The sequence below is a fragment of the Piliocolobus tephrosceles genome, chromosome 13 (genome assembly GCF_002776525.5).
Source record: "Piliocolobus tephrosceles isolate RC106 chromosome 13, ASM277652v3, whole genome shotgun sequence".
Taxonomy (NCBI): Eukaryota; Metazoa; Chordata; class Mammalia; order Primates; family Cercopithecidae; genus Piliocolobus; species Piliocolobus tephrosceles.
Window position 1 is genome coordinate 43655265 of NC_045446.1, and position 12950 is coordinate 43668214.

Here is a 12950-nt window from a genome sequence, read left to right on the forward strand (position 1 = left end):
CTTGGCATGTGGATTTCAGCATCAGCTTATGAGGGCATTTCTTTCCTAGTGAGGATAGCCTAGATCATCTCTGTAGCCTTCCGACACTGAAGCTGAAGATGGAGGCAGAGCATGAGTATGTTGTGCTCATTTGAGGAGAACAGAGCCTCTGGGTTGAGCTGATCAGACAGCAGAGAACATGACACCGAACCCTGGGGCCACATCTCTAAGTAAGGAACATGAGGGCTCCACCCACTCAAAAGGAGAGAAATGGCATTTATTTGTTTTTTAGAAATAGGTTTTCCTTCTACTGTAATTTGAGTTCCTTAAGATTTGAGACCGTTTTATTCCATTTTGCCTGGGACCTAGCATAATGCAGGAACTACATAAAATGTTTGCTAAATTGAAATATAGTTGAAGACTGACAAAATGATCATGAAAACATACACAGTGTTTTAACTTGTCCAGTCTCTCTGTTCAGATCTCAGATCTACTCAGATTCTCTTTCTCTCTTTTTCTTCCTTCTCTTTCTCCTACTCCAATCTCTCTCCCCCCATGAGGGTGATTAATAATTCAGCAAACAATAGTGTATTCTGATGGTTAAAAACATAATCACTGAATTGATATTTGTTTCTGCAGCAGCACAGTATCTCGTTTTCCCAGGAGGGCAGTTTTCCATGACTGTCCCAGGTTTTGCACAACAAAATAGATCAATCTTGGGGATACCTAAAGGCTATTTATTAAGAAAGAAAGATGATGGGTAATGGCCTTGTAAGAGACACAATACTATAATCATTATGTTTTAAACACTGACATTTATTTAGGGTTTTGTGAACTCATACATTATTAGGATAAATTCTAATTTATATTATTATAATAGGCAAATATATAATACAATAAATTGCATTTTTATACATAAATACAAAATTTGAGGTAGGGCCTCAAGAATAATGACTTCTTAAATGAATAATGTGCAGTATATAATATGTACTCTATAAGATATATATATATATATGATGCATCATTTGTAACATAATATATTTTCTTCATGTATAGTTAATGAAAAAATATAAGGACCTGATTAGGGAACATATATTTATTCGTAGGCAACAGTACCCACAAAAGGTGCCTGCGTTTAGGACGTTAGCCAAGTACCCAATGTAAGAATTAATCTATTCCTTTACAGGTCCATAATAAAGTGCAAAAAAACACAAACAAATGAGAGACAAAACAGTTTTTAGTCACTTACTAAGAATCATCCTAACAGTAAAATACACCTATAAGGCAAATGGTTACCTGAAGATGTATTTAATCCACAGCAGGCAAGTCAAACCACTGCTTGCTTTTCAGAGGTGATAAATACCCAATCTGAAAACACTTTCTCTTTGGCTGCAGGCTGCTCAGAGGTGACCTGAGCAAAGACCACATTTCGAAACTACTTGGCCTTTCTGGACAATTAAAGCAAAATCTGGGAAAGATAGGAAGCTTCACTTTCACAAATCCTAGAGCCACTTAGTGGAGAAATGAGTATCAAGGCTGAATCACCCACACATTTGCTCCCAACCTGGAAGTTTTCTGCATGATACCCACTGTGAAAGAGAAGGAAATGCTCCTCTGTTGGCCTTGACCTTTTGGTCCTGCAAAACACCCTGCCACACAGCACGTCCTCTCTCGAGTCACCTGCCTCAAAGAAGCATGTCCCAACTCAAATCCAGGTGCAACAACAGTAGTATGATCTTGCCATCTCACCTTACGTTGAGCAACAGTTATTGTGCTAGCCTCTGGGAAGAGGACAATGACCTATGGCCAAGGGAACAAAGAGAAAAGAAAATCTTACTTTTAGGCATGGGAAAACCATGCTGACAGCAAAGGTGGACAGCACTGAGAGACACGTAGATAGGGAAACAAGAACTTAATTAAAGGAAAACTCAACTCCAATGCAACATTACCATAAAAACAACCCAAGTCCTATCCATTTAAAGGTCATCGTGTTAAACTCTTTTTAAAGTGCTGCTTACTGAAATACAAGTTGATTACATTTCTTACCTATTAAAAACGCATTGGAAATTTCAAAGACATTGAGGTCATCATGATTTTGCATTGACCACAGACCTCATGCAATACATACATATAAAGGAAAAAGAAACAATAAAACAGAACTGGACATATTTGTACCTGATAAACATAGTCCTAAAGATAATAAGTTACTAATATGCAAGACATTTGCATAAGAAGTCACAACACCAATTGTTAAGAAATATACATTTTTTTCTCCTCTAAGGATATGACAGGGTTAATGTTTTTCACATATGGCTTTTTTTCTCTGAATGAGTTTCTGGCCTTTGTTGGTGTTATGAAATAATCTCACAAGTGGAAAATGCTCCACTATTCTACACAGTGAACTAATGAAAGTCTTTCCTCAGCTACCTGGTTTCTTCCCTAGTTTGAAGGGAAGTGTTCAGGTGGCAGTTTCTAACAATGTTATTCATTTTATTTTTATCCATTCATTTTTTTCTTCCAATTGACTGTACATTTTAATATCATGGAAACAGTCCATTAGACAAGCTAAATTTACAAGGTAACCATTTCCAGGTAAATTTGGAACCTTTCAGCTAAGCGTGTCACTTTAAACAAAGGGAAATAAATCTTGGAAACTATAGTGAAGTGGGGTCGGGTGGAAACAGCTGCTCGGGGAGCAGCTACTGTGTCTTACCTGGACAAATCATAATTAACACAAATGTAAATGCCCCCAAATCCAAAACATGCCGCTAGTGATGAGGTCTCCGTTCTCACAATTAAGTTAATTTTCAGTTTGTACAAAACAAACCTGGCAGCATCTGTGGGAACCACCCCCCCCACACACACACCTTTCAATCACAAAAGCAGCAATTAGCAGAAATTGGGTTGGCGTCCAGCATCAGACTCGAGTTTTAGCCAAGAGGCAAGAGGAGAGCCAAAAACCATTCATCCTGACACAAACATACCAGTCCCATGAGAGAATGCTAATTGATTTAAGCTCTTTTTCTCAACCTTCAAATTGGAAAGCCTGCAGATAATTTCCAGGCCTAAGTTATTCCTCCTGGCTCCTCTCACTCTACCAGGTATCAATTGGAGAGGCTTATTTTTGGTACCATTGTGCGACATTTGTTACAGTAACTGGGGGCTTCTCATCAATATGGCTTTCTTAGAGAAATCAGTGTTCATGGCAGACAGGGGAGGCCACAGCTCAGCTTCCTAAAGCTAAGTTTAGGGGAAGCTCAGGGTTTAGTCTCCGTGATAGACTCAAGCAAGTTTGAGCTTTGGGAGACAAGAGGGGAAAGGAGGAGGAGGAGAGGGGAGAACAAATATACACTGCAGACAAAAGACATGAAAATCTAAAGTTCAAAACCCATCTTTGTTTCCTTTTCTAAAACATTTCACAAGCTCCTCTTAAAAACTGGAAGTTCATATTGATGTTGGCAAATAGCAATGATACTTGCCCTAGAAAAGGAAGAGCTCAGTAAAATGAGTTGAGACTTTTTTAACAAATGAAATCTTTTTCAAAAAAATGTACATTAAAGTCTGTTGTTGGGTTTCCTTTCTGTTAAACAGAATGAAAACGTCACAATATACAAGATTTGAACTGAAAACTTTGCCTGAGACCCTGTACTATGAAGATAAATGAAGAAAATGATTGAAATGATCTCCCCTAAAGGAAACAATTTTAGGTTTAGATATTATTACTGTAAGGGAAAATAAAATCCCCAGACTACACTACACTAAACTCACCATCTCTACAGAATTCATAGGATATTTATAAGGACAGAAAACACCACTACAAGTACACACTACATGAACACATGTCACGTTTTAAAAATTTCATATATGCATGTTCAGGATACAAGAAGATAATAAAGTTTACACTTGGCCAATTTCTGCAGACATATGATCCACTCTCATTAGAGTGCAGTTAAAACGAATACTGTGCATAGGGAACTCTTAAAATTGAATGGGCAAAACGTAGTCTTAAAAGCTATAGTCTTAATTGGCTCACTCGCTACTTACCTAAGCTGTATTTATCAGAAAGTTCTATAAATACCATGTCCTAAAATATACTACCAGTGCAGTGAATATTGTGGTTGCTTTCTATTAAACTCTCCATTTCTTTGATTTCTCTATGACCACAATTGCCTTTTACTGTGAATGAAAAAGTTAAGAGTAAAAATTAAGAAGTTATCTGTCTTTTAAGAGCTTGTGTCCTATATATATAATATATAGACAGAACCAGGGTAAGTCTTGTTTTCCCAGAGGTCAAAAGACAAGGTATCTACAGCTTACAGAGAGACATTTAGAGAAGAAACACGGGATCATGACATTGAACCATGGTGGTAAATATCATGTAGAAACCAGCATGGAGCTCTACTATGAATGTACAAAATGAGGCACAACGTATATGATGGCTTCTTGGGCAGAGGTGGAGGAAATGGCCAAAAGAACTCACAAATGTGGTCATTTAAAACAAAACCAGACAGTTGAGGGAAGAAAACTGACAGTTCAATCTAAGTCACAACGTGCAGACTGTAGCGTCTGAGTTAGTGGTAACTGGAGATGGCTGATCTACAGGAAGGAAACAGATCCCCAGTGGTGACTAGAAATACAAACTTAACCACCGCAGTGGTGTCCAAATTGAATGATCTTGTCTTACATCCAAAACATTTTCTGACCACTGCTCTCTGGAAAAAAAAAAAAAAAAAAAAAAAAACCTGTCTTGAACTTTGTGTGTCTGAACAAGATCACTACATTGCTCAGTTCTGTTCAAGTCCAAATTAAGTCTTGTAATTCAGTCATTCTATATATGCCTTGCTGGCACCCCCCATGACATCACACGGTGGATACCTCTATTGACCAAACCACGCATACATACCAGCGCTCATCTAACTGATCCTCCCCTGTAGGGTAAAACGTGTGGTCAGAGGACAAACCTGACCAGAAACAGTCACCATGGGCACAGGCAAACAGCACTTCAGGTGGTCCGTGTACCTCTTTACTACAGCATGCGACATTACGCCTGCTTTTCTACATAATCACTCTCAGGCATGGATATGAGCCAAGATGTAGGAAGAAAGATGAAGAAAGATGGGAGGAGAGCTATGGAAAACATTAGGAGGAGGCAGAGAGGAAAAAAAGGATCAAGTCTGGATCATCCCACACCACTGGATTAGCACTGACTGCCCAGTTCCAGATCCTTCACTGGCAGTTTGAGTCCCAGGGAAGAGGTTCCCAAGGGGTCGATCATGTTCTTGTAACGCTCCCCGCGGTGTTGAGCTAAGAATGGGCCCCAGTCCGGCTGTGGCGAGCACACCAACTTCAGCCTCTGCAAAGAAGCCAAAGACAGACATGGTCACAGAGGTAATGCACCTTCCTCATCCGGAGATGACCCACTGATTCCCAAACTGCTTATGACCACTTTGGCCAGAGTCCTTGCTTGAGCCAAGGAGGCCCTCTACCAAGAAAGGCAGTTAGGAAGATCGGCCTTCATTAATTAACTAGGCCAGAGACAAGAGGACACTTAGTTTGGTTCACTTGAAATTATTTACATCACCCTGCAAGCAATATTGCAATTGCTCTGTGTTTGCCTTACACAAGATTAATAGAGGATAAAGGGCCCAGATTTTAATTATACATTTTTTCCCTCCAAATGAAGGGAATCCGCAAGCTTCCCTCTTCACTGCCAAACACAGTCTGCAAAAGACATGTGCTTGATTACTTTCGTTCTGTAGTCTCAACAGTGGGTTGCTACATCTAAATAATTGGATTTTGTTTAGCATATTTCCCAGAAGGATATAAATGACCAGAGGGAAAAAAAAAAAATCCAACCCCAAAGATACATCGCCAAGAGTGAGCAAAGATTTTAATTATCTGTTGACAAAATACACGCTTCTGACTTGGTTCAGCAGTGTGGGTTCTTGCAGGCAAGCTAAAAATAATAGGAATGTCTCTAATCCTTCAGCTGAAATTTTTATGGAAAACATGACTGGAATATTTTCTAGAAAAAGGAAAGAAAACATATTTCTGACTACATAAGAGGGAACAATTATATGTTTATTACCTTTTAAAGTGAAGTTGGTACTTAGAGCTATTGGTTTAATCTCTCCTTAATCATCAGTTTGCAACCTTTGTGTCCCAAATCCACCATAATAAATTTATATAGCCAACTCAATCAGTTTAGAGAATTTTAGCCTAAGACAAAAGTAGCAGAGGCTAAACCAGGTTCTTTTCGGAGGGAAAGAGATTTCTGGGTCAGTTGGTGGGGAGGCTTATGTGGGGCAGGAGTGAACCATCTCTGGAGGCCCATGAGGTCAGTCACTTACCTCATTTACCTCAAGGGAATAACAGAATTTCCTGAGGTTGGAAACTGGAATGTGGCTGCAGTAAAAAGATTTCTATACATCCTTTTGCTAATTCTGTCTCCACCATTAGTCCAATGAAGACAAAAGCTACCCCCGCACCCAGTGGACTTTTGTGTTGTGCACGTACCACATGCTTGATTCCCATCCTCTGTCTCCCCTCCAGAGCCTCAATGGGATACCCCAGAGGTCTGTTCCTTCTTCATTCCTTTTTCAACCCAGCAGACCAACAGCAAAGCCCAAACTCTTCTTCTCTGCCTTCTGTCACCTGAGTCTAGTCCAATGCTTCGCTACCGGGGGGGCTTGTTAAACTGTAGATGCCAGGGTCCCATTTCCCCAAGACTCTGGTTCAGTAGGAGTCTTCTGCCTGGATTCTGATCATGTGCATTTCCAACAAGTTCTCAAGTGAGAAGGATGCTGCTGGTTGCTGGAGCAAACCCTAAGTAGCCCTGATCTAGTCCAAAATGCCAGATTCCTGGATCCTCAAGACCGAGGCAGGGCTGGGTGATTCCTAGCACACCTGAGCAAGTGACTCCTCATAAATAACAAAAGCCTGACCACACTTCACTGGTGGCACAAGAGGCAGTCCCCGTCCCATTCACTCTGGAGTGACAGTGGGGATTCTTCACATTAGAGATGGGAAATGGGTCCAGCAAGGGATCAACTGACAAAGAAAGACAAGTCTCACCTCATACCAGCCATGTCCTGAAATTCTTACTACATTCTGTGGGAACAGTGACATTTTAATCAGCTGAGACCCTCAACCATCCCTAACGGAGGCACAACAGGAAGGGGTAGTGATTTTAAGTTTAATGTTAATAGATGTTTGGGAAGAAGAAGCCTTAGACAGAGAGGAGCATCAGGGAAGGGGGAATCTGATGTGTGATTAAAAACAAAACACTGAGATTTAAACTGTGGATGAGGGGAGAGGAGGAGGAAACTCCAGGAAAGAGGAGACCCTCTATCATTTATCCCCCAGAGCTGTCACCACACTGAGGGCTAGCATAATAACAGTCCTGCTTGCAGATTGGCTGAGCCCCTCCATTAGAGGAATCATACATAATAAAAATGGGTTTAATAGAAACGGTGGCAATCGTAATCGCTTCATCACCAAGTCTCCCTCTTGAATAAGTTTACCGAATCTTTTGTTTTTTAACGTGCAGAGCTTTCAGGGGCTTTCCCTTGGGAGGAACTGGGAGGGAAAGAAGTAGACAGAATTACCTCAATAAATCTTCCAGGGGCCAGATGCATTTTTATCACAAACATTATCGGGATCCAGATGACGGAACAGGCGAGCATTAGCCATCCAAGCACCATGGACCAGTTAGGATAGCGGTAAGAGCCATAGGTCATGGGCTCCCACTGGTAAAAGCTGAAGCAAAGGATAAACTGGAAAGAGAAGTGACACATGTGTTAGGGTGGTGGCATGAATTATTCACGCACTCAACACTATTAAACCCCTGTTATGAGTTTGATGCTTTCGTCTCTAATATTTTATACCCACGAAAGAGTAGTATTATTAATCCATTTTTCAAATGAAGAAACTAAATTTCAAAGAGATGGAAATGACATGTACTGAGCTGCTGACCCTGCATTTGCCAAACCATGGGAGCGGAGCAATATGTGTGCATGTGTATACATACAGACAGGCAGAGAAGACAAGTTTAAAGGATACATACCAAGGTGACAAGCGGGCAGAGGCGGGCGGGGATGATAGTGGGTGTTTTTAAGGAGTTGTCTGTATTTTCTTTCTTTTTTTTTTTTTGAGACAGAGTCTCACTCTGTCACCCAGGCTGGAGTGCAATGGTGCGATCTCGGTTACTGCAACCTCTGCCTCCCAGGTTCAAGCAATTCTTCTGCCTCAGCCTCCCAAATAGCTGGGATTACAGGCATGCGCCACCACGCCCGGCTAATTTTTGTATTTTTAGTAGAGATGGGATTTCACCATGTTGGCCAGGCTGATGTCAAACTCCTGACCTCAGGTGATCTGCCCACCTCAGCTTCCTAAAGTACTGAGATTACGGGTGTGAGCCACCATGCCCAGCCTGTATTTTTTTATAATGGGTAACAATCAAGCTTTTGTTATAAGAAAGAAACCCATGCCAGGCGCAGTGGCCCACACCTGTAATCCCAACACTTAGGGAGGCTGAGGTGGCGGATCACCTGAGGTCAGGAGTTTGAGACCAGCCTAGCCAACATGGTGAAACCCCATCTCGACTAAAAATATAAAAATTAGCCAGGCATGGTGGCGGGCACCTGTAATGCCAGCTACTCGGGAGGCTGAGGCAAAAGAATTGTTTGAACATGGGAGGCAGAGGCTGCAATGAGCCAAGATTATGCCACTGCACCCCAGCCTGGGCAATTGGGTGAGTCTGGGTCTCAAGGAAAAGGGAAGGGGATGGGAGGGGAGGGGGCAGGAAGGGTTGGGGGAGGAAGGAAAGGGAGGGAAGGAGGGGGAGGGGAATTCCATTACGTTTATATCTTTTTACTTTTAAAAAATTGGATCTACTTTGCTTAATGGCCCACATCTAGGAGCTGCCTCTAATGCTGGCTGAGTGACACCCAGATTGGTCCCCAGGCAGTGACTGAGCCAGAACCTTAGTCCTATGATAAGCTGTGGGACAAACAGAAGGGATGCACAGCTCCCCTTAAATGACTCAAGGAGAACAGGCGTCGTCACCAAGTGGTGAGCCGTGAGCCCAGAGACCAGCAGGCTCATCTTGGCCCAACCACTGATTAGCTGAGGGACCTTTATGTCTCAGACTTCCCTGCTATAAAATGGATATGTCTCACTCTGTGTATACAACACAGGGGTTTTCTGGAAATGATAGTTTGGTATTTACTCATGAGTCCCCCCGCCCTCGATTTTAAGAGGGGTCATGATGTGTTTTCTGCCCATTAACTCCTATCACTGCACACTTGGGCTAGCAACAGCCATGAGAACCCTCTGAAGACTCGGCCAGTGCAGCTAAAGAGAAAGAAGGGAATTCAAGTGCTAAAAATAGAGGCATCTTTAAAAAGTGGAGCCAAGGTTCTAACTTTGCTACTCAAGCCTTTGGGGGAAAATTTCCCTGAACGGTGTATGGCTCCCTGTATTCAGCCTGCCTATAGCAACATCAGTCTAGAATAATGTACCCATATAAGTCCTCTCCTCCTCTCCCCACCCCTCTTTTCCTAACTTAAACCACAAAATAACTGCCCAAAAGTGATTGGAAGGAATTTTGCCAGGAAAGATAATGCATGAAAGTGTTTTAGAGAAGTGTGAAGTGCTAGATGGATGTAAGGCATCTGTATTATTACCACAAAGCCCAAGCAGCTGGGGCAAGTGATTATTTCAGTACAACAATAATTCAATATATCGATTCAGAGCAACATGAGCCCGAAGACAATTGTTGGAAAAGAATCTTCTATGGAAAGAGATGTCTACTCTAGGCCCCTTTTTAAACATTTGTCCCTAGAGTTATAAGCTTTATTAACCAGAGTATTGGAAGTATGGTCTAATGTAATTATGGTAAGCTGCTCCATTTCATTTACCATATAAATAGCAATACATCTGCTTATGTGCACACATAACTCAGTAACATGATCTGACTATGTATATAATAATTGCATGGAGAATATTTATAGCTCTATAAATCCATGAAGGTATATATAAAAATGATCAATTTCATTTTAGGGGCTCCAAAGTAATTTAAACCCATAATCTTAGCCTATTCCAGCACACCACAAATATCCATTTTATAGAAGGGCAGATGGCAAAAAATAAGTGTTGGGCTTGGTCCTCTGATACTCATTTCCAGTTGCACACATATCAAACTTACCGGTGCAAATTTGTCCTTTGCCATGAATTTCCCTCTGCCAAGTTAATTTTGATGAAATGCTGTCCTTGGCTGGGACTGGCCATGAGAGATCATAATTTAGCCACTGAGTCAGGTACATCCTGACCTTTTTGTGATGGCAGCCAAAGAAGGTGCTGGAGGGCGATTCAGCAGTTGACAATGATGATGGAATTGACCCCTTCTCATTGTCCCTAGTTCCCAGCCAACACAGAAGGGGAATCTGGTTCCGAATATTTTCTGGGACCTCTCCACAACTTTCTGGCATAAGACTTATATTAGAAACTAAGTAAAGCACAACATAGTTGAGGAACTTTCTCAAAAAACAGCAAGTCCCTAAAATTCCTCTTCTCTGATATTCTGCTCACAAAAATGATTCAAACTATTTTAATCCAAACTGGACAAACTCTAATGAACGATGAAAGTACTAGGTTTTTAGAATTAATATATTTTAGGTATTGGCTTAAAGCTTAGACAGCCCTGGATTCAATTCTTGGCTTTGTCACCTCCAAATCTAGTGGCCTTGGGCAAGTTCCTTGACCTCTCCAAGCCTCAGTGTACACATATGTAAAATGAGAGGGGAATCACCCAGCAGACAAAGTGGTCCCAAGCTTTAGAAACAATGCTTATAAAGTGCCTGCCTCACATAGACCATAACAAACAGCAGCGCTGATTGTTACTATGTGAAATGTTGTTCCAGGGTATAATAAAATCCTCTGAAGCACAGTATCTTTGGGGTGGGAAGAAAAGCAAGAGAGAATCTAGAACAGGTTCTAACTTTGATTTTAGCCAGGCATAAATCATGAGTGGTAGGATCCAGGGAAGAGGGCAAGTGCAGTGGAGATGGGAACACCGGAGGCCTGCGAGTCTGTTCGCAGATGTTCTCTTCCCACCGGTTAGGTAAATTCGAGTTCTTCATATACATTCCAGTCCTGAATTCAAGAGACAGAAAGCCTATCCTTTTCAACTGTCATGCCCCAAATCTGGTGGGACTTTTCAGACAAATTCCATACTCTAAAATATGGGTACAGATGTCAGCCTCAGTATCACGTTCGTGTCAACGCAGAGGGAGATCAATGCTAAATGATTTTTCTGTCTACATTTCTAGCTTTTCAGGAAGAAATTGAGATGTTTTGATTAAAACTCATTTTATGAAGGAAGGTGAGAGAGGGAGGGAAGGAAAGAAGAAAGAAAAAAAATACATTCCCTTTGCAATTATACTTTCATCTTGTCTTGCTTCCTTTAGGGAAACTGGTAACCTCTAAGAGTAAAACAAAGGTCTTAATCTGGTTTCTAGTGTCACCTACTGGATTCGTTGGGAATTACAGCCAACATCCTCCAGCGTTCCCAAAATTACACCTATATAAACTAGAGAGGAGGAGGGGAAAAGATCTCTGTCAATTGCTGTGTTTGCAGTGCAAAGTGGGGCGAAGCTGGCAGCTTATAGCACAATAACAAAGGTGACAAAATGAGAATGTAAGTCCCTGAACTGCAGATTTTCTGAAACGTGAAAGGCTCTGATCTTTAAGAAGGTGAATGTCAGATGATCCCAAAATGTCATCATCCCACTTGAAGATGACAAGGTCGTTCTCAAAAGCAATAAAAATTAGCATAAAAGTTTAATGCTATATTAGTTGTAGAGCAGCTGTGTTGAACCATGATTAAAAGCATGAATTCTAGAGTCAGACCACCTGAGTTCAAATCCAAGCTGTTGATAATTATTAGATGTGCAATGCAAGGCAAGTCACATCAACTCTGAGGTTCCGTTTCCTGATCTGTAAAGTGTAGATAATTATAATGCCACCCTTGAAGGGCTGCTGTGAGGGAGAGATGAGGCTACACGTAGGAAGCACTATGAACAAAGCCTACCACGTGGTTAGCACGTGGAAAACGTGGCTGTGATTGAAATCCATTATTAGTAGATAAAGCAGACTGATATGATGGGAAATGTGCCATAGGGGTGCTCCAAAGACCTATGCAGGAGTCCCAGCTCTGCACCTGACCTGCTAGGCACCATTAGGCAAGTCTTTTTAACTCTCTGAACTTCAGTTTTCTCATTTGAAAGACAAGACCACCACCCAACACACCAGCTCCCAGGCTCACACACAGGCACACACTGTTCAAACGTAAAACACCACATATGTATGCAAGGTGCTATCTGCACAAGAAAACGTGCAAAATCCTTACAGTTAAAATGGTTGGGGTTACAAATGCCCAGCAGACTTTCCAGAAGATGTTGGGCTGGAATCCAATCATCATCTCTATATCCTCACAGAATCTTTGCAAGCCTGCAAATAGACAAGCAAAAACAGGTATAAGGCACAGTAGCAGGAGGGCGAGATGGGGGCAGGGCAGGCACTAGAGCCCCTCACTCAAGCACCATTGGCTAGGGCTGGCCCCAGCCTGGTATCAACATGACCCCTATTATGCAGGGAACCATCAGACAAATGACACACTGCCAGGAAGATTAAGGCAAATTGGACACTTACATAGATATTAAATATGCTCTGTGGTGAGGTTCAAAAATGTCAGCCCACAGTAACACCTAAAAAGCTCAGTTCCATCCTGGCCCAGGCTCTCAGCATTGCCACAACCTGACATCTCACACATGCGGCTGTTTTCTGAGGTGCTTGGTGACAACTCTGGCAAGATCGGTGAAGACTGTGGTCAATAAGCAGAGTATATTCTGAAAGCCTTGGAATTTAGAGAGAAAATCACTGCACACTGGCTTTTATCCTCCACCCTCCCA

General features: G+C 41.7%; 1 protein-coding gene across 2 annotated transcripts in view; it reads right to left on the minus strand.

Annotated features, from left to right (window-relative positions):
* Positions 1-776: 776 nt before the first annotated feature.
* SLC6A5 (solute carrier family 6 member 5) overlaps positions 777-12950 on the minus strand; it is a 58351-nt gene continuing 46177 nt past the window's right edge. Inside the window, exons 14-16 of one of the 2 annotated variants that reach the window (XM_023191543.2) lie at positions 12389-12489; positions 7587-7754; positions 777-5332 (exon numbers count right to left, since the gene is read on the minus strand). In XM_023191543.2, the coding sequence (XP_023047311.1) occupies positions 5177-5332; positions 7587-7754; positions 12389-12489 (425 nt within the window). In that variant the 3' untranslated portion in view covers positions 777-5176. The remainder of the gene's footprint in view (positions 5333-7586; positions 7755-12388; positions 12490-12950) is intronic. The other variant, XM_023191544.2, reaches the window with a different exon arrangement.